Consider the following 27041-nt stretch of genomic DNA (forward strand, 5'->3'; position numbering starts at 1 on the left):
CAATAATTAACTTCTGTAAGAATGAGACGTCACACTTGTAAAATTAAATTTTCAAGGCCAGAGAGGTTGTTTGACAGTAATGATCACTTATTACGCTGTTAAAAATTTATTTACTCCTGAATGCACCAGCCCTAACATTTTCCGTCGTGTTTAGTGGGGAACTAATGGGCAAGTACCCCAAATTCACATAATTGCATTGATTTCAGTGCTGAGTCTGTCGGTGAGGACAGTTACAGTGCACCTATGGAGGCGCAGGGTATCTCTGACAGCAGCTTCCGAATTTCCACTTTTAAATACGCATGTGTGAATGCCGTAAGTTTCAGTCTGTTTTTCTCCGTAATAACGGTGAATGCTGATAGCCTCACTGTTATTATCACCACAAAATCCAGGCCAATGTATTTGACCCAGAATGATTTTCAACCAGTTGGAAATATAACAGTCCCCTAATTCAGTTTCCGACAATTTTAAATAAACATTTGCCACACATGAATGCTTTAAAAAAAGAGTATTTATGCATACTTAAAACAATTCCTACAGATTTAATACATTTTCACCTTGTATTATGCACACAGGGGATTCAACACTTGATTCATCTGGAAAAGCTCAACCTATATTATAACAACATAGCAAATTTGAAAGAGATATTTCTCCTTCGTAACCTGGGTGTTTTGAAAGAACTTGACCTGAGACTGAACCCTGTGTCCAAAAATGAATCAGACTATCGACTTTTTGTTGTGCACATGCTCCCCAATCTTAGAAGATTAGGTAAGTACACTGCTGGGCTGAATAATAACCACATCCATTCCTTTCTCAGCCATAGCTCATCGGTAGGATTCTCGCCTCTGAGTCAGAAAGTCGTGGGTTCATAGTCCCACTCCAGACACTCGAGTACAAAATCACTCGCACTGCCAATACTGAAGGAATCTTTCAGTTGAGAGGTTAACTGGAGGCAGCGTCTGCTCTCTCAGTTGGACATAAAAGATCCTACGGCACTATTTGAAGAAAAACAGGGGAGTTCTCGCCATTGTCCTGGCCAATATTTATCCCTCAACTAATATCACTAAAACAGATTCAACTAATATCACTAAAACAGATTATCTGATCATTATCACATTGCTGTTTACATCAGAACATAAGAATTAGGAACAGGAGTAGGCCATCTAGCCCCTCGAGCCTGCTCCGCCACTTAACAAGATCATAGCTGATCTGGCCGTGGACTCAGCTCCACTTACCCGCCCGCTCTGCATAACCCTTAATTCCCTTATTAGCTTAAAAATCTATCTATGATTTGAATACATTCAATGAGCTATCCTCAACTGCTTCCTTGGGCAGAGAATTCCACAGATTCACAACCCTCTGGGAGAAGAAATTCCTTCTCAACTCCGTTTTAAATTGGCTCCTCCGTATTTTGAGGCTGTGCCCCCTAGTTCTAGTCTCCCCGACCAGTGGAAACAACCTCTCTGCCTCTATCTTGTCTATCCCTTTCATTATTTTAAATGTTTCTATAAGATCACCCCTCATCCTTCTGAACTCCAACGAGTAAAGACCCAGTCTATTCAATCTATCATCATAAGGTAACCCCCTCATCTCTGGAATCAGCCTAGTGAATCGTCTCTGTACCCCCTCCAAAGCTAGTATATCCTTCCTTAAGTAAGGTGACCAAAACTGCACGCAGTACTCCAGGTGCGGCCTCACTAATACCCTGTACAGTTGCAGCAGGACCTCCCTGCTTTTGTACTCCATCCCTCTCACAATGAAGGCCAACATTCCATTTGCCTTCCTGATTACCTGCTGCACCTGCAAACTAACTTTTTGGGATTCATGCACAAGGACCCCCAGGTCCCTCTGCACCGCAGCATGTTGTAATTTCTCCCCATTCAAATAATATTCCCTTTTACTGTTTTTTTTTCCAAGGTGGATGACCTCACATTTTCTGACATTGTATTCCATCTGCCAAACCTTAGCCCATTCGTTTAACCTATCTAAATCTCTTTGCAGCCTCTCTGTGTCCTACACAACCCGCTTTCCCACTAATCTTTGTGTCATCTGCAAATTTTGTTACACTACACTCTGTCCCCTCTTCCAGGTCATCTATGTATATTGTAAACAGTTGTGGTCCCAGCACCGATCCCTGTGGCACACCACTAACCACCGATTTCCAACCCGAAAAGGACCCATTTATCCCGACTCTGCTTTCTGTTAGCCAGCCAATTCTCTATGCTAATACATTTCCTCTGACTCCGCATATCTTTATCTTCTGCAGTAACCTTTTGTGTGGCACCTTATCGAATGCCTTTTGGAAATCTAAATACACCACAACCATCGGTACACCTCTATCCACCATGCTCGTTATATCCTCAAAGAATTCCAGTAAATTAGTTAAACATGATTTCCCCTTCATGAATCCATGTTGTGTCTGCTTGATTGCACTATTCCTATCTAGATGTCCCGCTATTTCTTCCTTAATGATAGCTTCAAGCATTTTCCCCACTACAGATGTTAAACTAACCGGCCTATAGTTACCTGCCTTTTGTCTGCCCTCTTTTTTTAAACAGAGGCGTTACATTAGCTGCTTTCCAATCCGATGGTACCTCCCCAGAGTCCAGAGAATTTTGGTAGATTATAACGAATGCATCTGCTATAACTTCCGCCATCTCTTTTAATACCCTGGGATGCATTTCATCCGGACCAGGGGACTTGTCTACCTTGAGTCCCATTAGCCTGTCCAGCACTACCCCGCTAGTGATAGTGATTATCTCAAGGTCCTCCATTCCCACATTCCCGTGACCAGCAATTTTTGGCATGGTTTTTGTGTCTTCCACTGTGAAGACTGAAGCAAAATAATTGTTTAAGGTCTCAGCCATTTCCACATTTCCCATTATTAAATCCCCCTTCTCATCTTCTAAGGGACCAACATTTACTTTAGTCACTCTTTTCTGTTTCATATATCTGTAAAAGCTTATACTATCTAATTTTTATGTTTTGCGTAAGTTTACTTTTGTAATCTATCTTTCCTTTCTTTATTGCTTTCTTAGTCATTCTTTGCTGTCGTTTAAAATTTTCCCAATCTTCTAGTTTCCCACTAACCTTGGCCACCTTATACGCATTGGTCTTTGATTTGATACTCTCCTTTATTTCCTTGGTTATCCATGGCTGGTTATCCCTTCTCTTACCGCCCTTTTTCACTGGAATATATTTTTGTTGAGCACTATGAAAGAGCTCCTGAAAAGTCCTCCACTGTTCCTCAATTGTGCCACCGTTTAGTCTGTGTTCCCAGTCTACTTTAGCCAACTCTGCCCTCATCCCACTGTAGTCCCCTTTGTTTAAGCATAGTACGCTCGTTTGAGATACTACTTCCTCACCCTCAATCTGTATTACAAATTCAACCATACCGTGATCACTCATTCCGAGAGAATCTTTTACTCGGAGATCGTTTATTATTCCTGTCTCATTACACAGGACCAGATCTAAGATAGTTTGCTCCCTTGTAGGTTCTGTAACCTACTGTTCGAAGAAACAATCCCGTATGCATTCTATGAATTCCTCCTCAAGGCTACCCCATGCGATTTGATTTGACCAATCGATATGTAGGTTAAAATCCCCCATGATTACTGCCGTTCCTTTTTCACATGCCTCCATTGTTCCCTTGATTATTGTCCGCCCCACCGTGAAGTTATTATTTGGGGGCCTATAAACTACGTCCACCAATGACTTTTTCCCCTTGCTATCTCTAATCTCCACCCACAATGATTCAACATTTTGTTCATTAGAGCCAATATCGTCTCTCACAACTGCCCTGATATCATCCTTTATTAACAGAGCTACCCCACCTCCTTTCCCTTCTTGTCTATCTTTCCGAATTGTCAGATACCCCTGTATGTTTAATTCCCAGTCTTGGCCACCCTGCAACCACGTTTCTGTAATGGCCACCAAATCATACCCATTTGCAATGATTTTTGCCGTCAACTCATTTACTTCGCTTCGAATGCTGCATGCGTTTAGGTAAAGTGTTTTTAATACTAGTTTTTAAACCATGATTTTTAGTTTTGACCCCTCCTGCAGCTCCTTTATATTCATACATATTGTCCCTTCCTATCACCTTGTGGTTTACACTTACCCCAGTGCTACTCTGCTCTGTTGCCTTCTGCCTTTTGCATCCTTTCTTGGGGTTCTGTTCATCTGAGCTCTCACCCACTCTAATTAGTTTGTGGGACCTTGCTATGTGCAATTTTTCTGCCACATTACAACAGTGACTACACTTCAAAGAAGTACTTCATTGGCTGTAAAGTGCTTTGGGACATCCTGAGGTTGTGTCAGAGGCTATATAAATGTAAGTTATTTTTCAGATTATGTCAGTCAATGATTTCATTGCTGAAGTGTAAAAAAAATACTGTTGCTTTCTATTAAAGACCATGTGATTCTTAATCATATCTGCCTGTACATACAACAACACAACTGCAGCAGCCAAGAACTAAGGGGTGAGAGGTGAAGAAGCAATTGCAAAATTGCGTGATTCACAGCAAAAAGCACATATTTTTAAAAACTGTTTCAAAATGATTATTAGGGTGTAATGTATCTGCTATTTTTGCTTCAAGGGATTGCTATTTGTGGCTCAAAAAATGTCAAAGCCTCATTCAATGATGGCTATTAATTGAACAAGATTACACCATAAAGTTTGAAATGGTATGAAGACCAAGCAGACTCATTGCTTTCGGGAGGAGATGTCGTAATTTGGAGTCAGAAAAGCAGAACCAAAGTTTAATAAGGCTTTGAAGCAAAATTTTGGGCTTTAAATGTATTAAGAATGAAAGGACCTTTGTTCAGCTGGTGGAATGCATTGCATCGTCTTTACAGCACAGAAACAGGCCATTCGGCCCAACAGGTCCATGCCAGTATTTATGCTCCACACGAGCCTCCTCTCGCCTTTCTTCATCTAACCCTATCAATATATCCTTCTATTCCTTTCTCTCTCATGTGTTTCCCCTTAAAAGCATCTCTGCTGGTCTCCTCAACTACTTGTGGTAGCGAGTTCCACATTATAACCACACTCTGGGTAAAGAAGTTTCTCCTGAATTCCCGATTAGATATATTAGTGACTAACTTATATTTGTGGTCCCGAGTTCTGGTCTCACGCCAGTGGAAATATCTTCGCTACGTCTACCCTATCAAACCCCTTCATAATCTTTAAAGACCTCTATCAGGTCACCCCTCAGCCTTCTCTTTTCTAGAGAAAAGAGCCCCAGTCAGTTTTATCTTTCCTGACTGGTATAACCTCTCAGTTTTGGTATAATTCCAGTAAATCTTTTTTTGTACCTTCTCCAATGCTGCTATATCCCTTTGTATAATATGGAGACAGAACTGTTGACAGTACTCCAAGTGTGTTCTAACCAAGGTTCTCGACAAGTTTAGCATAACTTGTTAAACTTTCCTCCTTTTTTAAATATATATAACCGCTCTTTCCCCCCACCGCCCCCTCCCCCCCCCGCCGATCTTATGTATTTTTTGTTCTCTCTCTGTTTCCCGTGGCAGCTGGAAATTATTCCGCCATTCACATTCTATTTAAACTCATCTTTTTCTAACTTCTGCCATTACCATCTTGTTGGCCCATCACCCCTTTTGTCTCTCAAATCTACCCTGCCTTCCACCCTATCACAGACCTTCCCTTTTGTTCTTTCCTCCCCATCCTCTTTCAGTGCTCCTTAAGAATCTGTTCATTTCAAACTTTCGCCAGTTCTGACGAAGGGTCATCGACCTGAAACGTTAACTCTGTTTCTCTCCACAGATGCTGCCTGACGCGCTGAAATTTCCAGTATTTTTTGTTTTCATTTAACGTAACTTCTCTGCTTTTCAATTCTATCCCTCTAGAAATGAACCCCAGTGCTTTGTTTGCTTTATTTATGACCTTATTAACCTGCATGGCTACTCTTAGTGATTTGTGTATCTGTGCCCCCAGATCCCTTTGCACCTCTACCCCCTCCCATTTAGACTAATTATCCAAGCAATAAGTAGCCTCCTGATTCTGCCTACCAAAATGTACCACCTCACACTGATCTATATTGAAATTAATTTGCCAATAACATGCCCATTTTGCAAGTTTATTAATGTCTTCTTTTATTTTGTTGCATTCTTCCTGAGTATTAACTGTATCCCCAAATCGGTGTTGTCTGCAAATTTTGAAATTGTACTTCTGATTCCCGAGTCCAAATTGTTTGTGAATGGTGAACAATCGTGGTCCCAGCGCCGATCCTTCTGGAACATCACTTCCCACCTTTTGCCAGTCTGAGTAATTACCTTTACTCCCTACTCTCTTTTTTTCCTGTTTTGTAGCCAATTTGCTGTCCATTCCCCTGACTCCACAAGTTCTGACCTTAGTAATGAGTTTACTATGAAAATCCAAATATATTATCTACTGCTTGACCCTTATCTACCTTTTCTGTTACTGTTTCAAACAATTCAGTAAGATTGGTCAAGCATGGCGTTCCCTTTTGAAATCCATGCTACTTTCATATTTTCAATTTTTAGTTGTTTTTCTATTACATCTTTGAGTAAAGATTCCATTATCTTTTCTACCACCTGAAAGTATATACAGGTTTCCTCTTGTGCTATACAGCAGAGATTCTCAACCGGGGGCCTGCCATAAATATTCACTAATAGATTTTAGCAAGAGTGTTGACTCACACACTAATATAGTTACAAAGGTGCCTAACCTCATTCATTCATTCACCTGCGAGCATATACCTAGAGTGTTACCAGTCTTGCTCTATCAAGGAGGGAATTGGATTGTTCACAACCAATGTTGCCCTCCAGCTAGGATTTCAACCTTCCAGGATTGTTCTAGTGTCACCAAGAATCAAACAGCAATGTGGGAGAAAAATCATATGGGCCATAAATTTTTTTTTTCATTTTCATTGTACATCTTTTTTGTTTATTAATTATGAAAATATTGGGGAAAAGGGCTATTTGACAATCAAGCAAAGAATTGGGACTGGCTGTTGTGGCAGGAACAGTCAGTGAGGGAGTCGTGGGATGCGAGGGAAATAGGGATACTGGGGTCAGGTGATTGGGGCCCCTGTAGCGGGAAAGAGGAAGTGGGATGGGCATGGTGACCAGTATTTTCTGCAGTGCCAGGATAGCAGCAGCAGCAGTAACATGGTAAGTGGGAGTGGCGCTGAGAGTTTTTTTACACAAAAAATACTTTTGTGTTACAGGAGGTCCGTGGAATTTTTATGACACGGAAGGGGGGCCTCAGAAACAAAAAGGTTGAGAACCCCTGCTATATAGCAAAATGACTAACCATAAAAAATTATGTTGCCTAAAGGAGGACCCCACTAGCCACAGTTGGGGTTAATCCTGCAAACATATACCAAATTGGATTTTCTTTTCACCTTCACAAGAACAGTCTTCTATACCTGAAGTTCCAGAGCTTTTTGGTTACTTTGAAGTTCTAGGTAGTTTGTGTAATGAAGTGTGGCTGAAGAGCTTGGGATTGTTGACTCTGGATCAGTGGCATCTTCGAAAGATATTCTTGAGGGAATAGAAAAGGGAAGCTGCACAGACATTGGTTATTTAATGACTTTATTCAGATGGTGATGGAGAATGTGTGGTGGTATCGACTGTTCAGAGAGGCAGCTAATGAGTGGGTGATTGTGAACTGGCCAATTGAATTTTCCAGTACTGTACTTTTCTGTATCATCTTCGCCCCATGCCACTGATTCCATCTCCCATTCCCCTCCCTGGCCACTGTTTCGGGTTGAACCAGATTGTTCTCAACCTCTGTGTCCTGTGACGCTGAGCTGAGCTTCCAACTCCATAACATTTCCATTACAAACACTGCCTACTTCAACCTTCGCAATATCACCTCCGTCTCCTGCCTCTGTCAATCTGTTACGAAAACCCTCATCCGTGTCTTTGTCATCTCCAACCTAGAATATTCCAGTGCTGTCCTGGCTGACCTCCGACCCTCCACGTTCAGTAAACATCAGCTCATCCAAAACGTTGCTGCCTGAGCCCTCTCCTGCACCAAGTCCCTCTTGCCTATCACTCCTTGCTGTTCTTTATTGGCTCCCACTTCCTCAAAGTTTCCCAAAGCAGCACAGAAACAATGGGCCAAATGGCCTCCTTCGATGTCGTAATTTTTCTATGATTCTATAATTTAAAACTCTCTTCTCGTAGTTAAATTCTTTCTTGGCCTCTCCCCTCCCTATCTCTCTGTGCTCTTCTGACCCTGGTCTCTTGTGCATTCTCCTGTCTTCATTCCAGCGTTGGGCTTCAGGTCTATATGTGACTCCAGTCCCACACCAACGTGATTGACTTAACAGCCTTTCGAAGCTTAGCAAGCCACTCAGTCATAGCAATTGGGAATGGGCAATAAATGCCATTGTTGCCCCTATCCCAAGAATAATTCTTTTTTAAAAGGTCCTTTTTAAGCACTGAGGCTAATGAGATTGTTCAAAAGGGACAAGCACCTTTTTCTTAAGACAGCTAGATAGATGTACAAGGTTTTCTGTTTCTCATTCTCTTGCATTGTAAAACGTGGAACAGAGTTGGAAAGCAACAAGAAGGTCTTAACTGATTGAGTGATCTTCTCGGTCCTTGACAAAAATATGGCAGACTTGGCTTTAATGAAGCTGTAATCCAGCTATTTGGGATTGCCCTTGCTACAATCCAAAGAGGAGGACTCTGCATCGGTTAACATCTACTTACTGTTAAGAATGACCTCAAAACTTTGTGAGTTGCGCAGATCTTCCATCAATGGAAAACTGGCATTAATTGCACATTACTTACTCGATTTATCTCATCAGAGTGCAAATATTCAATTAACTAATGTTCTAGGCTGCACTTAAAAATATCAGCTTCATTTTAAACACTGAAGGCAGTTAAACTTATTCGATATCGAGATGTCTTTATGACATCAGAGCTGTTACTGTGACATGAAGATATTGTGGACATTGAAATATCAGTTTAAAAACTCACCGATATAATTACTTATATAAAACTGATTTGCATCAAAGGTGGATACAAGAATGCCTCCGTGTCTTTTTCATCTATTCTGTGGCAAAATTATGCAGCATGTCTTAATACAGTAACTGCTTTTCTAGTTTTTCTTCTAGGTGAGTGAGAGAATTTGGGTGTGCACTACTGCACTACAAATTTTACAACGAATTTTAATTTCATTAAAATCGCAATTAAATAAATATATGACCAATGACAAAATTTGATCGATGTAAAAAATTACATTTCCACCAAATTAATGGCTTTTCATTTCAAAAGCAAGGCTTGTGCTGTATCGTTCTACATTTCCCATTAACACTGGTCCGTCTTCTGACTTTATAAACAAATGGCCATGGCCAGTTAGCAGCCTTGCATCTTAAGCATTGGAGCCCCTCTGCTGGACCCCACTGTTAACCCATCCATATTATTCTGCCCTTTTACCTCCTCCCTTCCCACTATCCAAGGTCCCAAACACTCCTTCCAGGTGAAACAGTGATTTACTTGTACTCCTTGCAATTTAGTATATTGTATTCGCTGCTGACGATGTGGTCGTCTCTAAATTGGGGAGACCAAACGCAAATTGTGTGACTGCTTTGCAGATATTTCTGAGATGTGATCAAGCACTGTATGAATGCAAAGTTTTTATTTCCCACATAATACTGGAACAGTGTTCAGAATCTTGGCTGCTATCTCTGGCCAAGCTGAGCATCTGTCTGTCAACAATGCTTCCCCCAAACTTTCCAGGAGTTAAAAAATACTTAAAGGTGTTTCTACACTTGAGTTTCTTTGGGCCCAAGTTTCGGGTGGAGTTGCTCCTAGTTTTTTGGAGCAACTAGTTTAGTTTGGAGTATGTTAGAAATTGCAATTCTCGGATATTAGTTTGCTCCAGTTCTAGTGAGTTAGTTTAGGTTGGCTTTAGGTAAGCTATTTTTTTTTCAAAAGTGGGTGTGTCCAGCCACTCAGGCCTGTTTTGCAAGTTTTGGCAGTGAAAACTTACTACAAACTAACTTAGGATGGAGTAAGTGTCCACTTTTGTAAGTTCTGAAAAACCTTACCTAGAGTTAAGTTTAGTGCAGGCACAGCCAGAGACGGCGGGTGGGAAGCATTAAACACAAAGGACACATCAACATCACAACAGTAAGGGAAGTTCGAGGATTTTTCATAAACACCTTCACAACAACATTAAAGAAGCAAAGTACATTTAAAGCACTAAGCACTAAACAAAGCAGTACATTTAAAGCACCAAGCACTAAACGAAGCACAAAAAGTAATAAGCAATTAATTAATAAAAAATAGAAGGAACCCTGCACCTAAAGCACCAAGACCAAAGTAATAAGCAATCAATCAATAAAAAATAGAAGTCCTACCTTTATGTGAAGGGAAGGTGACTCTGTCAGTGTCACTCTCTCCCTGTATCCGACAGTGAGGGGTGGGGGCAGGGGGTGGTGTGTGTTGTGTGGGGTGGGATGTGGGAGGGGGTGCATGTTTGGGGTGGGGTGGGATGTGGGAGGGGGTGATGCATGTTTGGGGTGGGGTGGGATGTGGGAGGGGGTGCGTGGGTGGGGTGTGGGAGGGGGTGCGTGTGTGGGGTTGGGGAGGGGGTGCATGTGTGGGTTGGGGTGTGGGAGGGGTGCGTGTGTGGGAGGGGATGCATGCGTGTGTGGGGGGGTGTGGGGTGGGTGTGTGGGGGGGTTGTGTGTGGGTATCGGAGGGTTGTGTGGGGGGGTTGTGTGTGGGTGTGGGGGGGGTGTTTGGGTGTGGGGGGGGGTGTGTGGGTGTGGGGGGGGGGGTGTGGGTGTGGGGGGTGTGTGTGTGGGTGTGGGGGGTGTGTGTGTGGGTGTGGGGGGTGTGTGTGTGGGTGTGGGGGGTGTGTGTGTGGGTGTGGGGGGGTGTGTGTGGGTGTGGGGGGGGTGTGTGTGGGTGTGGGGGGGGTGTGTGTGGGTGTGGGGGGGTGTGTGTGGGTGTGGGGGGGGTGTGTGTGGGTGTGGGGGGGTGTGTGTGGGTGTGGGGGGGGTGTGTGTGGGTGTGGGGGGGGTGTGTGTGGGTGTGGGGGGGTGTGTGTGGGTGTGGGGGGTATGGGGGGGGTGTGTGGGTGTGGGGGGATATGTGTGGGTGTGGGGGGGGGTGTGTGTGGGTGTGGGGGGGTATGTGGTGGGGGGGGTGGGTGTGGGGGGGGTGTGTGTGGGTGTGGGGAGGGTGTGTGTGGGGGGGGTATGTGTGGTTGGTGGGGGGGTTGGTGTAGAGGTGGGGTGTATGTGGGTGTGTGTGTGTGTGTGGGGGATGGGTGTGTGTGTGTGTGTGGGGGGGTGGGTGTGTGTGTGGGGGGGGTGTGGGGGGGTGTGTGTGTGTGGGTGTGGGGGGGTATGTGTGGTTGGTGGGGGGGTTGGTGTAGAGGTGGGGTGTATGTGGGTGTGTGGGGGGTGGGTGTGTGTGTGTGTGGGGGGTGGGTGTGTGTGTGTGTGTGGGGTGGGTGTGTGTGTGGGGGGGGTGTGGGGGTGTGTGTGTGTGTGGGTGTGGGGGGGTATGTGTGGGTGTGGGGGGGTGTGTGTGGGTGCTGGAGGGTGTGTGTGGGTGTGGGGGGGGGTGTCGGAGAGGTGGGGTATGTGGGCGGGTTGTGGGTGTGTGTGTGGGGGGTTTTGTGTGTGTGTGGGGGCGGGGATGTGTGGAGGGTGGGGGGGGGTATGGGTGTGTGGAGGGTGGAAGGAGGCACCCCTGCTCTGTCCTCCGGCCCTTCAATCATTTTGAGTGCCCCCCAACCCACGCTCCTCCACCCCTCGCCGCGCTCCCCCTCCACCCCTCGCCGCGCTCCCCCTCCACCCCTCGCCGCGCTCCCCCTCCACCCCTCGCCGCGCTCCCCCTCCACCCCTCGCCGCGCTCCCCCTCCACCCCTCGCCGCGCTCCCCCTCCACCCCTCGCCGCGCTCCCCCTCCACCCCTCGCCGCGCTCCCCCTCCACCCCTCGCCGCGCTCCCCCTCCACCCCTCGCCGCGCTCCCCCTCCACCCCTCGCCGCGCTCCCCCTCCACCCCTCGCCGCGCTCCCCCTCCACCCCTCGCCGCGCTCCCCCTCCACCCCTCGCCGCGCTCCCCCTCCACCCCTCGCCGCGCTCCCCCTCCACCGATCACCTCCCCCAATGAGCCCCTCCCACGTGACCTCCTCCCACGCTCCTTTATCCCTCCCCGGTACCCACACCATTCAAACACAGACTGGGGGAAAAACGCCCTGCTGAGCCATTGCGCAGGCACACATACTCCAACGCGCCTGCGCAATGCTGCCGGCACTGACAAGAAGGCTGATCCCTAGCCCTGCCCCCCTGCAGGCTGCGATCGGCTTGCTCCGCCCCAGGGTGACTTCGCTGCGCCGCGCCACGCTCCAGGAGGACCGGAGAATTGCTCAAAAAGATTCCGGCGCATCTTCGAGCCCAGGCAGGTCACGTAAGTCTCAGAGGTGCGCCGTTTTCGCCAGAACCGGAAACTTGGGCCTATGGTTAGTACTTACCGCTCTTTATATTTAGCCCTGCAATTGCTGACTCCTTTTTAATAAAACAAATTGCAATGCTTAGTGGGGCACAAATGACACAAGCTAAAAATGAAAGCTCGTTCAAATCAGATGGAGCAGCAACTTGGCTCAGTTGACCAGAAATAAATGACTGTCTTGCAAGTGTTTATCTGGCTTATCAACAGTTGTGAAAGAACAACTTCACCCTGATTAAAATTTGTTTTTAATTAGTTAAGTGTAGCTAGTAACTTTAGCATTTTATAGTTGACCATTACTTTAAATGGTGATGTAATCTCTTTCAGACGATCGACCAATTAGAGATAGCGAGCGAAAAGCAGCACTGATGCACTTCAGCACAGATCAGGCATATGAGTTCCATGATTATCCTGCTCGGGAAGTGAAAAATGAAAGGTGAGAGCAAAATATGAGGATAAAGCAAACAGAAGAATTGGTAATTTGACTTTCAGATATGTTGAGATAGATTATTTTTATATACTAGCAGATCTCCCATCACATTGCTTAGTGAGTTGGAGTTGTTGTAAGACCAGGGTTGTTATGCCAAGTAATATTACCTGGAACACTGACTTCTCAACACTGCGACAGCTCTCGAACCTATGGGAAGGGGGACTGGGTCTGTCAGTAGTGGGATGGGGCCTTGCGGAGGGTCGAGCAGTATTTCTATGGAGGAGAATCCATCAGAAGGAACAACACTGGAGAGTGCAGGTCCTGAGATCTAGGATCACTGATAGTGGGATCTTGAGTGCAGTGGGAAGGAGGTTTTCGGGGTCGAGGAGCATTTCTGGAATCAGGGAGCACAGGGAATATAGTCTGCAGATTAAGAATGCTCAAAGGAGCTTCTGGGATTTGGGAGTGAGGATGGGGGTGGATGGTCCTGAGGTCTGGCTGGCCTGAGGAAGGGGTGTTTGAGTGTGGGCAGGCATAGTGTGGTAGTACTGGGGGTTTCTGAGATCAGGCAATATTGAAGGGAGCAGGATCTACTGCCTTGTGGGGAAGGTGGCCCAGGAGATTAAGACTCAAACTGTCATTGGCCCTTGTGAACCATCAGCCTCCAAAAATCTCCCTCCCCCATCGTATAACTCTCCCTTTGCCTCCGCCTTGATCTGTCTGGAGTCACTTGGATTCCCAGACCTGCTTAAAATGAATGGACGGGAAATCATGTCGTTTCTTGACGCGTTCATGCAAAGAGTATCTGTAAAAAGGTGCATGAATTAACTGTGCAAATAGATGTTAACAGATATGATGTGATGATTACAGAGACATGGCTCCAGGATGATCAGGGCTGGGAACTCAACATCCAAGGGTATTCAACATTCAGGAAGGATAGAATAAAAGGAAAAGGAGGTGGGGTAGCATTGCTGGTTAAAGAGGAGATTAATGCAATAGTTAGGAAGGACATTAGCTTGGATGTTGTGGAATCTATATGAGTAGAGCTGCAGAACACTAAAGGACAAAAAACGTTAGTGGGAGTTGTGTATAGACCTCCAAACAGTAGTAGTGATGTTGGGTAGGGCATCAAACAGGAAATTAGGGGTGCATGCAATAAAGGTGCAGCAGTTATCATGGGTGAATTTAATATGCATATAGATTGGGCTAACCAAACTGGAAGCAATATAGTGGAGGAGGATTTCCTGGTGTGCATAAGGGATGGTTTTCTCGACCAATATGTCGAGGAACCAACTAGGGGGGAGGCCATCTTAAACTGGGTGTTATGTAATGAGAGAGGATTAATTAGCAATCTCGTTGTGCAAGGCCCCTTGGAGAAGAGTGACCATAATATGGTGGAATTCTACATTAGGATGGAGAATGAAACAGTTAATTCAGAGACCATGGTCCAGAACTTAAAGAAGGGTAACTTTGAAGGTATGAGGCGTGAATTGGCTAGGATAGATTGGCGAATGATACTTAAGGGGTTGATGGTGGATGGGCAATGGCAGACATTTAGAGACTGCATGGATGAACTACAAGAATTGTACATCCCTATCTGGTGTAAAAATAAAAAAGGGAAGGTGGCTCAACCATGGCTATCAAGGGAAATCAGGGATAGTATTAAAGCCAAAGGAAGTGGAATACAAATAGGCCAGAAATAGCAGTGAACCCAGGGACTGGGAGAAATTTAGAACTCAGCAGAGGAGGACAAAGGGTTTGATTAGGGCAGGGAAAATAGAGTACGAGAGGAAGCTTGCAGGGAACATTAAGACGGACTGCAAAAGCTTCTATAGATATGTAAAGAGACAAAGGTTAGTAAAGACAAACATGCAGTCAGAATCAGGGGCCGTCATAACGGGGAACAAAGAAATGGCAGACCAATTGAACAAGTACTTTCGTTCGGTATTCACTAAGGAGGATACAAACAACCTTCCGGATATAAAAGGGGTCAGAGGGTCTAGTAAGAAGGAGGAACTGAGGGAAATCCTTATTAGTCGGGAAATTGTGTTGGGGAAATTGATGGGATTGAAGGCCGATAAATCCCCAGGGCCTGATGGACTGCATCCCAGAGTACTTAAAGAGGTGGTCTTGGAAATAGCGGATGCATTGACAGTCATTTTCCAACATTCCATTGACTCTGGATCAGTTCCTATGGAGTAGAGGGTAGCCGATATAACCCCACTTTTTAAAAAAGGAGGGAGAGAGAAAACAGGGAATTATAGACTGGTCAGCCTGACATCCGTAGTGGGTAAAATGATGATATCAATTATTAAGGATGTCACAGCAGCGCATTTGGAAAGAGGTGACATGATAGGGCCAAGTCAGCATGGATTTGTGAAAGGGAAATCATGCTTGACAAATCTTCTGGAATTTTTTGAGGATGTTTCCAGTAGAGTGGACAAGGGAGAACCAGTTGATGTGGTGTATTTGGACTTTCAGAAGGCCTTCGACAAGGTCCCACACAAGAGATTAATGTGCAAAGTTAAAGCACATGGGATTGGGGGTAGTGTGCTGACATGGATTGAGAACTGGTTGTCAGACAGGAAGCAAAGAGTAGGAGTAAATGGGTACTTTTCAGAATGGCAGGCAGTGACTAGTGGGGTGTACCGCAAGGTTCTGTGCTGGGGCCCCAGCTGTTTACATTGTAGATTAATGATTTAGACGAGGGGATTAAATGTAGTATCTCCAAATTTGCGGATGACACTAAGTTGGGTGGCAGTATGAACTGCGAGGAGGATGCTATGAGGTGCAGAGTGACTGGATAGGTTAGGTGAGTGGGCAAATGCATGGCAGATGAAGTATAATGTGGATAAATGTGAGGTTATCCACTTTGGTGGTAAAAACAGAGACACAGACTATTATCTGAATGGTGACAGATTAGGAAAAGGGGAGTTGCAACAAGACCTGGGTGTCATGGTACATCAGTCATTGAAGGTTGGCATGCAGGTGCAGCAGGCAGTTAAGAAGGCAAATGGCATGTTGGCCTTCATAGCGAGGGGATTTGAATACAGGGGCAGAGAGGTGTTACTACAGTTGTACAGGGCCTTGGTGAGGCCACACCTGGAGTATTGTGTACAGTTTTGGTCTCCTAACTTGAGGAAGGACATTCTTGCTATTGAGGGAGTGCAGCGGAGGTTCCCCAGACTGATTCCCGGGAGGGCGGGACTGACATATCAAGAAAGAGTGGATCAACTGGGCTTGTATTCACTGGAGTTCAGAAGAATGAGAGGGGACCTCATAGAAACGTTTAAAATTCTGACGGGTTTAGACAGGTTAGATGCAGGAAGAATGTTCCCAATGTTGGGGAATTCCAGAACCAGGGGTCACAGTCTAAGGATAAGGGGTAAGCCATTTAGGACCGAGATGAGGGGAAACCTCTTCACCCAGAGAGTGGTGAACCTGTGGAATTCTCTACCACAGAATGTTGTTGAGGCCAATTCACTAAATATATTCAAAAAGGAGTTAGATGTAGTCCTTACTACTAGGGGGATCAAGGGGATTGGCGAGAAAGCAGGAATGGGGTACTGAAGTTGCATGTTCAGCCATGAACTCATTGAATGGCGGTGCAGGCTCGAAGGGCCGAATGGCCTACTCCTGCACCTATTTTCTATGTTTCTATGTTCTCCCAGTGCGTGCCAGGGGCACAGAAATAGAAAATTTAGTATGCCATTAACTGAGTTGGCCAGATTGTACTGTATAAATAAACAAATTTCAATTTAAAACAAATGATCTCATAAAAACTCTTTAAAATGTAATTGTTTGCACAATTTCCATGTTTATGTCTTTATCTTATTAAAACCTTACATCTGCACGCACTTCCTGTCGACAAAAGCTTACTTCTTGCTCCAACTCTTTTGATCACATTTTGTTAACTTTGTTCCATTAAAAATTGCTATGTCCACTTCAAGATGGAAATACGCTGCCCTGTAATTGCACAGTCCGGTGCCACCAGGTGGTCTTGTATCACAGTTCCCACTTATACTGTCTACACTTATCACGGGCCCCTTATATCGGGAAAATAGTGCTAACCATTTGCCATCACCATAGGAGCCATTTACAAATGCACTGCTTGTAACATATTAAGCACGCTGACTATTCCGGGTAATTTGATAAGTCCTTTTCGTGTACTTACTGATTTAAAAGGCCCTGCTGACTTCAGGCAAAGTTGGGTCTTTGAGCAGTTTCAATCAACTGATTGTACAGTCTGAGCATGTGCAATGTGTTTAATTTCCCAGGATGCGTTAGTATCAGTCTCCGTTACACTGAATATTTTCCTCAATTTCTAGCAGTTTCTGCTCAGTTCTTTTTCAGAATTATTCGAAGAAAAGGTAGACAAATTTCAAAAGTTTTGTGTGAGACAACAATGACTGATCGTGTACTGATTACACACCAGTTATAGCTTTTTTATGTTTTACAAGCTTACGAAAGCATATAAGCTGAGAGTGTCTTTCCTCATGCTAATGTTATGTTTAAAGTAAAAAGCTTCTGATTTATCTCGCCACGTTTTGTTGACATGTAAATATTGTAATTGTTAAAACTAGTGAGTCAGTGCTTTTCCTCGGTGTAATTAGGTCTCTTTCTTTTTTTTGAAAGTTGCATTTTAAAAGCAAGCAAAACCTGCTTGAGGAAAGGGTAGATGAAGGTTGGGGAGGAAGGAAGAGGGTTGAAAATAAGGGGTTCTGACCTACAAGTGACCCACCCATTCATTTCAAGAATGAAGAGCAATTACACCAGCAAGCCTCAAAGGGGATACACACTTACATCGTAATTTGCATCCTATAATGTTCTTCTAACAGCGCATCCTTTGAATTACTGTCTGCAATGTTCCCATGGGATTTATTTCAGCGCTTGAAGCACAGGTGACTGAATGAACGGCTGCCAAGAGCGGTACAAGGGAAGCTGGATGTATATAAGAGCCCAGAATCTGAGGAGCGGAGAGTTGGGGGCAAGGGGCTTAGCACTGGAGATGGTTACAGAGATGGGGAGGGGTGGGGTTATGGGAGGATTTAAATTATTTTTTAAAAGTACAACAAATTGTAATTGAAACAGCTAACACTAAGAGGCTAAAATTGAAATGCAAAATGAATATGAAAAAATAAATAAACTGAACAAGTGTAAATGCAAAACCAAAATAATAATAGAACACCCTCTTGAATCAGATATTTTTCCTATAAACCAACAGGAGGTCAATTAGTTATATGTAGAATCTTGTACATGTATACGAATATTGTTCAAGGAATTCAAAGGTAAGGGCTATATGTTGATGTATATATGTGCCATCACATGCCAGTAGATAAAATCATATTGAATCACCTGTGATTTTATTTCATTTTTAACTGCAGTGTAGAAGATTATTCATTGAAGCTAATGGGACAGTTCTGACACATCTTGGTGCAGATAATGTTTTCTTGGTCCTGGTTAGCCAACAGGCAATGGCTCCACAGGTGCTGGCTGCCCGCTAGTGTCTCTTGAAGTGGCCACTCTTCACGTGAGTGTTGTAGACTATTTGGGCACAAGGGGCATCACAGCTGTACCGGACCCTGTCCTCATCTGATGCCCACTTCCTCGCTTTTCAGCAAGGAGTTACTGGATTTAAAATTGGGAGTGGGATCTCTGGCTATCTATTTTTGCCCTTTCCTAGGCCAGAGATGCTGAGGTCAATTGTCGTGTCCCTTCTGCCACCCTGGCCGACATCAACTGACTCATTATGGGCTTTTGGTCCAGGTGGGAATCTTGCTTAACTGATGCTGACATCACTGCATTTTCTGAATAGGCCATCGGCTGAGTTTTTTCACCCACTCCTTTTAAGATCAAAATGAAAACAAAACAAAATGAGGGACATCAATCCTCGGAACATAATTTTGCACTATTTGCATCTGCTGTCAGGACCAACCTGTCGGGTACAACATTAGGATGGTTTAAGGATTCCTTTATTCTGTCCTAACCTAAAAGAATTTCCAGTAGCATCAATGTGAATCTTCCATTTTCCACAGCAACTGCCCCAGTGGCTTGCCTGAGTGAGTTTGCAAGCTTACCCAGAATGGACCTGCATTCGCTAAACTGGTTTAAAAATGCTTGGACTTGTTTCATGCAGGTCCCTTATAGCCAGCAGGGAAGGGTGACTTTTAAGTCTGTCACACTGGCTGATTTGGAAACCAGGGCCAAGAGGTGAAAAGATATTCTGCTAATCAATTGATCTCGTCAATTCATAGGTTGAAGGTTTTAAGTACGGATATTTAATGTAAATGTTTGTCCCATTTGGGCTAAAATTCACACAGCAGAAGCAGCCAAGACCCACTTTCAGCATCAGATGTTAGCGCTATCATGGCAGATGAGAAAAGAGTTCAAGGGAAAGGGAGAAGGAGGCACAGTGAGAGAGCGAGAGGTGTGAAGGTAGAAGGTCAGACGAGAAGGCGGCCAGGAGCAGGAGACCAGGATCGGTAAGAGAGGGACAGCTTTATACAAAACGGAAAACTGGTAGGGAAAAGTGAAATCAACACGGAAAGCAGGGCGGGTGGGTGGGGTGGGAGTGGGGAGGGTTGAGAGGTGTTGAGCACGGTGTTCAGGGACGTAGCGTGTCTGCACACAATGGTGAAGATTCTAAAAAATACTCAATCAAATCATAGATTCTCAGACTACGTATAAAAAGAACTTGTATTTATGTAACTCCTTTCAGGATTTTCCAAAGCGCTTTACAGCCAGTAAAGTATTTTTGAAGTGTAGTCGCTGTTGTATTATAGGAACCAATTCCGTTACTCTGCTGAAACTCTGACTTAATACTGTTAGGGAGTTAGTGCGTTACGCTACCTCCAAGTTTTTTTCTGGGGCGATGTAAATTTGGATTGAGTAGCGTTTAAGAAAAAAATGTATTCAAGTGTGCTGAAGAAAATTAAGTTCCCCTGGACGATTAATGAATTTACTTGCACAATCAGAGCAATGTATGAGGAAAGAGAGCTATTAGCAATTGCTGATACTAAAGTTTATATTGGAATTTCCCCAGGGCTTACATTAATTATTGATTTACTTTTATAGCTCTTTTCCGCAAAGTTCCTGAACACATGTTCACAATGTAGTATAACACAAAATTGCCAAATGGGTAAATAATTAGGTGGCACTTGTGAAGTCAATAATCTTTTTTTGAACTTTACTCTTTAGTGCTTGGTATTCTGTAGCTCTGTTAATCACATTTTGAAAATAACTGAATTTGCAGCTGGTTCCCAATTAATAAAGATAATTGCAAGCCACGCGCAGAATCTGTGCCAAGTCCATGAGGCCAGTGTCCATTTTGCAATGTACTGTTTCCCTTTAAACAGACTGGTGAAATGGGCAGACACATGACGGATAAAATTTAATGCAGAGAAGTGTGAAGTGATACATTTTGGTCGGAAGAATGAGGAGAGGCAAAATGAACTAAATGGCACAATTATAAAGGGGGTTCAGGAACAGAGAGATTTGGGGGTGTATGTACACAAATCTTTGAAGGTGGCAGGACAAGTTGAGAAGACTTAAAAAAGCATATGGAATCCTTGGCTTTATCATAGAGGAATAGGGTCCAAAAGCAAGTGCGTTGTGCTCAGCCTTTTATAAAACAGTGGTTAGGCCACATCTCTGGGTTTTGTTCAATTCTGTGCACCACACTTTAGGAAGGTTGTAAAGGCCTTAGAGAGGGTGCAGAAGAGATTTACAAGAATGGTACCAGGGATGTGGGACCTCAGTTATGTGAAGAGACTGGAGAAGCTGGGGTTGTTCTCCTTGGAACAGAGAAGGTTAAGAGGAGATTTGATAGAGGTGTTCAAAATCATGAAGTGTTTTGATGGAGTAAATATGGAGAAACTGTTTCTAATGGCAGATGGCCCAGTAACCAGAGGACGCAGATTTAAAGTGGTTGGCAAAAGAACCAGAGGTGACATGAGTAAACATTTGTTTATACAGCGAGTTGTTATGATATGTAATGCACTGCCTGAAAAGGTGGCGGATGCAGATTGAATAGTAAAGTTCAAAAGAGAATTGGATAAATACTTGAAGGAAAGAAAATACGTGGCTATGGGGAAAGAGGAGGTGAGTTGATAGCTCTACCAACGAGTTAGCATTGGTGTGATGGGCCGAATGGCCTTCTGTGCTGTATCATTCTATGATTCTATGAAACCATAACTAGGGAATGTTCCCTTGACAATGGTAGCGAGTAACAATGAGAATTGTATCCTGTCCTCGACCAGATGCATGTATATTATATTGATAATACTTGAGTATAAAGAAGCAAAATTGCTCTCTTGAAATCTGGAGCAGTAGAGTGATGCTACATATCAATTTAATTTTGATATTTTTCCAGTTAAATAATGTAGGACACGCCTATGTTTCTGAACATTACATTGAGATGCATAAACCAGAAAATAACTCTGTTCAATTTTTTTCAGTTCTGAGATACGTTATTTAATACTACAGCAGAAAATGAACCCCAAGTATAAAACATCTGAAGGTCATCTCCCATTTCTGCCTCATCTAGGTTTGAATGGTTCCAACTCAGATGGGCTGAATGTCCTCTTTCTGCACCGTAAACTTCTATGATTTTTGATAGTCCCGGACAAACTTTATGCGCTGCAATATGAGTGCACAGTTTTTGTCTACATAAACATTTTTCCAAGCCCTACATACACACGGCAGCAGAGTCCTTCTATAAAAGATCACTGGATTGCAATCGTGAATCAGCTGTATCTTAATAAACTGGGCAAGGTTAGGATTCTCAGTTCCTTTCCTTGAACAAGACCATAACCAGCGGGGAGTTTGAAATCTGTGTGAAAGATGACAAATCACAAAAGGCTGCCAAAAAAGATGGCATAAATAGAAGGGTATTGTCGGGGGGGTGGGGTGGGTGAGGAAACAACACTGACCATTGTAAAATAAATGAATATGTAATAGAATTATTTATTGTTGCAGGCGACTTAGATGACACCAAGTTAGGTGGCACTGTAAATAGTATTGATGGGAGCAGAAAGTTGCCAAGGAACATTGATAGATTTAATGAGTGGTCAAAACCAATGTTCCCTGTAAAAGTTTGTTGAGCACAGCCAGTTTTTTCAATGCATGGTACCTTTTAAGTTTTTTGCACGGCATTTGAGAGCTTGTGAGCGACCTGCGCGGTACCTTCAAGATTGACTCAGAGGCAAGAGTGCCAGCACTAAGCCAAGACTGGCACTTAAGGCTTGATTGCACACAACCAGTTTTATGTATTGGTCACCAATGTCACAGTACAATGGCATCCTCCCAGCTGGCTGACCCCATTTAAAAAAAAAAATCTAATTTATCCTGAACCTCTGGCATCACATGAAATAAATACAGAAATGTCCCCATGTGTCGCATTAAAACTTGAATCTTGTGTAACACATTGCTTTATAGGTCAATATATCTAAAAAAAATATATAGCTGTAATTCAAACAAAACTGGTCTCAGCTCCTCCTATATTAACCGCACAGAAATAAAATGATCTGCATTTATATTGCACCTTTAACGATCTCTTGACATCCCAGAGCGCTTTACAGCCCAAAATACTTTTGAAGTGTAGTCATTGTTGTAATGTAGGACATCTCATGTCCTACTCTCAAGTTCTGCTACTGCAATGAGAAGACAATAAACCTACAAGAGTTGACACTGAATCATAGTGCTGGTGCCACTATATTATCAACAGCAACTTGCTTTTATATAGAAGCTTTAACATAGTCAAACATCCCAAGGTGCTCCAGAGCAGCATTAACAAACAAAATGACATCGAGCCACATAAGGTGACCAAAAGCTTGGTCAAAAAAGTAGGTTTTAAGGAGGAGAGGTAACTTTAAGAACCGTGCATACAGATGAAGCATTAATCGTATCTGCTCTCCACTGTATGTGCACAGTTGATATTTAACCAATGTGCATACATCTAGAGTAACATTCACACTCCTTCACCATCAGCCTGCACTGTGGTTGGGTTCTCTATCCAGGTTGAACTGACAGCAGATACACTGCAGCCCGTGCACACCTCCAGGAGCACTGAACCTCAGCTTCAGATGATCTCACCAACTGAAAACTCCAAACCACTGCAATTAATTAAGGATTACGCCACCAGCATCCGTACCGAATGCGCATTTGCCAGTTGAGGACCCAAGCGAAAAGTTGCTCTGAGACGCTGCAGAGTTGAGCGCAGCGTAGTGGCTCACAGAACCCAGGGGCGCACCGTGTGCATAAGCGTATCTGGGATCACGTGGGCTGGTGCTCCAATCAGCAAACAGAAGGTCTAGAAGAACTTGCATATTAACATTGCTAGTGCAATGCTTTCTGCTGCTTAAAGTATTTAAGAGCTGCAAGAATGACTCTCATGCTGACATCTAACAGTTATAAATGCAGAAACATGCAGAAGTGCACAATATTTCTCTTGATATTTATTGAGTTAATCCCCAACTAAATTAACCTTTAAATAATGACAAGTAATGGACACCATGGACAAACTCTTGTGGGTCATATGTAAATGCTTCCATTTCAGGCCTCATACAGCTTTTAAAATTACTTGGATTTGTCAGGTGGTATCCCCTTACACTGTGCTGGGCAGTTGGTGGGCAATTAGCCAAACCCTGCGTTAGCAATTAGGATTTTCATGTCCGTGCATTTCATCTGTCAAGTCAGAACTTAGCGCACGTGCTTGGAAATCCCGAACCTGCTGTCCATTTCAAAGGTAGTATGACGCCCTACTCTCGGAGTACGCCGTTAAACCGACCGCAAAATCTGGGTCAATGGGTTTGTACACTTGTTACAACTTCGGTACAACCCAAAAAGAAAATACATGGGCAAACAATGACAACATATTGTCAAACCTGAGCGATTGGCCCATCCACCAAACTGATCTGCAGATCCCATGCAATTGGAAAACCTTTATTATGCGCACTCGGAACTATGTTGTGTTCAGAGTAATACACTGATTTATTTAATTTATGTTGTTTGAAGAATGGAAGTGTTTAGTGACCATGGCGTTGGCAATAAAATGAAAGAGTTGCATTTATATAGTGCCTTTCATGACCACCGGACATCCCAATTAATTACTTTTTAAAAAGGTTTAGTCACTGTTGTAATGTGGGAAACGCAGCAGCCAATTTGCGCATTGCAAGCTCCCACAAGCAGCAATGTGATGATGACCAGATAATCTGTTTTTGTTACGTTGATTGAGGGATAAATATTGGCCAGGACACCGGGGATAACTCCCCTGCTCTTCTTCAAAATAGTACCATGGGATCTTTTACGTGCACCCGAGCGCGCAGACAGGGCCTTGGTTTAACGTCTCATTCGAAAGATGGCACCTCCGACAGTGCAGCGCTCCCTCAGCACTGCACATAGATTTTTGTGCTCAAGTCCCTGGTGTGGGACAATAAGGTTCTAACATTAAACCTCAAACCCTGAACCTGAGTAACTCCGATGAGCAGGGGATTAAGAGCCTGCAAGTGGCCCCCAGGGGAACACGCAGGAGTTGGAAGGGACAGAACAGGCCAATTGGGGAAAGGCCTGGCCAAAACAGCGCGACCCCTTCCCTGGGGAATAACCCCGGGACCGGTACTGGGCCACCTGGCTCTCGGTTTGATGTCCCCTGAGCCAAGCTGCAATCGGCCCCCTTTCCAGCCGGGTTCAGGCTCCGGCCCCTCTCGCCCTTACCCAGCTGCTCCTCGTTCAGCTCCACTCTCTGCCAGACCCAATCCTCGGCCGCCATCAGAGCCATCCTTTCAAACTAGGTCTCACTGCGCAGGCGCACCGCAGCTCCCACTCCAGAGACTTGAGCACATAATCTACGCTCGCACTTCAATGCAGTATGAGACCTCCTTATGTTCACAAAACTGGATTGTCGGAGGTGCCGTATTTTGGATGAGACCTTAAACCAGGGCCTTGTCTGCCCTTTCAGGTGGACGTAAAGGATCCCTTGGCACTATTATAAAACCTGCCGCTGGTGTTTCCTTGCAGGTCGGGGCCTTAAAAGGAGCAGCGTGGAGGTGGTCCGGCACTCGGCGTGGCCCCGACCTGTGAGGAAATACCAGCGGCATGCCACTGCAAGGTACAGCGCGAGCCGGTTCAAAAGGGCGACGACTTGGAGGAGGGTGACTGGATTAGACATCACCGTAATCTAGGTTGCTGATTGGAGTGTGGGCAGATACAGCAGAGAAGCGGCGAGAGATTGTAGAGCGAAGTAATTGGGGCCCAGGGGTAACACGGACCAGTCCGTGCAGCAGAGCTGGTCTCTAGTCGTCTTAGTTTATCCTTGCCACTGGACCAAGACCTAGCTCTGTCAAGCCCGTGTACAACAGCCATCACCCATTTTTTAAAAATCCACACACAGGTATCTTCCACCCTGCAATATGCATGTAGTTCGGGATCCTGGAATATCAAATCCCTCACCTGTGAACTGATCGCTTTTTGGTGTGGAAGCAAATCATCCTCGATACGAGGGACCGCCTTCAAGATTGCTGTGCGCCAACGCGCCATGCTCCTTAGAGGAAACATTGATCAAAACTAAAGAAGGTGGAGTTCAATGTGGGGAAGTGTGAGGATATCCACTTCGGACCGAAGAAAGATAGATCAGAGGATTTTCTAACTGGCAAGAAGCTAGGAACTCTGGAGGAGCAGAGAGGTTATGGGGTCCAAGTATAGAAATCACTAAAGCTAGTGCACAGGTACAAAAATAACTCAAAAGGCTACTGGAATATTGGCCTTTATATCAAGGGGGCTGAAATACAAAGGGCTGGAAATTATGTGACAGTTTTAGAAAGCTTTGGTTAGACCCTATTTAGAGTTCTGCATTCAGTTCTGGACGCTGCGACTCATGAAGGATATATTGGCCTTGGAGGGGGTACAGCACAGATTGACCAGAATGATTCCCTGCCCTCTTCCGGGCGGAAATGTTCCGCACCCCGCCGAGACCGGCTCCGAAAACCCCGGCGGGGCACTGGAAGTTAGCCGCCTGTCCAGATAAGCTCACCGCCGCTATTGCCGCGCCTCTGGGATGAAAACAGAGGCAGACAGGCCTGGAAAATCCAGCCCATTGTATCCATAATTTGAATTGAAATTAATTGGGTAGAGAAAGCAGTACATGTAGTGTGAATGTATTTTCAGAAAATGATTTAATAAACTGTCTCGAGGCTTATTGCAATAACTCAGGCTTGTGGCATAAGAAAACATTTAGCAAGTTGGTTGAGACAGGAAAGAAAAGTTTAGGATAAAGGGTGTTGCTTGGATTGGAAAAGAGGTGGCAGTGGTGTACTCCAGGGGTCAGTGCTGTGTCCACTTTTATTCTCGGTATGTTTAGATAATTTGGATTTGGACATGGAACATAAGATCATAAGTATTAGGAGCAGAAGTAGGCCATATGGCCCCTTGATCCTGCTCCATCATTCAGTAATATCAGTAACTTCTACATCAACTCCATTTTTCTGCCATATCCCTGTATCGCTTCATTCCTTTAGTGCCCAAAAATCTATCGATCTCAGTATTGACTATACTCGATGATTAAGTATCCACAGTCCCGTGGGGTAGAGAATTCCAAAGATTCACAACCCTCTTAAGTGAAGAAATGTCTCCTCATCTTGGCCCTAAATGGCCAACCCCTTATCCTGAGACTATGCCCCCTAGTTTTAGACACTCCAGCCAGAGGAAACGGCCTCTCAGCATCTATTCTGTCAAACCCTCTAAGAATTTCATAAGTTTCAATGAGCTCACCTCTCATTCTTCTAAACTTTAGAGAATATAGACTCAGTCTTTCCTCATAGAACAGCCCTCTCATGGGAAGCACATTCTTGAAATTTGCTGATGTGATAAAAGTAGGGCGTTTGACAAACAGCAAGGAGAACTGTAGAAAATTTCAGGAAAGATACACACAGCTTTGCGAATTAGGCTGGCAGATGCAATTTAAATAGATAATTGTAAGGTAGGAAAAAGCAGGAATGAGAATAAACACTTAATAGAAAGACACTGAAAGGTGTGGATTGACAGAGAGCTGGGGGTTCAAATATATAAATGCCCTGAAAGTACAAGAGCAGGTAAATAAAATATATTTTTTGAAAACCAACAGCATTTTGGGTTTCATAAATGGCGATGTGTACAG

General features: G+C 44.2%; 1 protein-coding gene across 2 annotated transcripts in view; it reads left to right on the forward strand.

The window, feature by feature from the left end:
* cep72 (centrosomal protein 72) overlaps positions 1-27041 on the forward strand; it is a 230603-nt gene that overhangs the window by 62993 nt on the left and 140569 nt on the right. The window contains exons 3-4 of one of the 2 annotated variants that reach the window (XM_070880485.1): positions 573-765; positions 12790-12898. In XM_070880485.1, the coding sequence (XP_070736586.1) occupies positions 573-765; positions 12790-12898 (302 nt within the window). The remainder of the gene's footprint in view (positions 1-572; positions 766-12789; positions 12899-27041) is intronic. The other variant, XM_070880486.1, reaches the window with a different exon arrangement.

The sequence above is a fragment of the Pristiophorus japonicus genome, chromosome 5, assembly GCF_044704955.1.
Source record: "Pristiophorus japonicus isolate sPriJap1 chromosome 5, sPriJap1.hap1, whole genome shotgun sequence".
Lineage (NCBI taxonomy): Eukaryota > Metazoa > Chordata > Chondrichthyes > Pristiophoridae > Pristiophorus > Pristiophorus japonicus.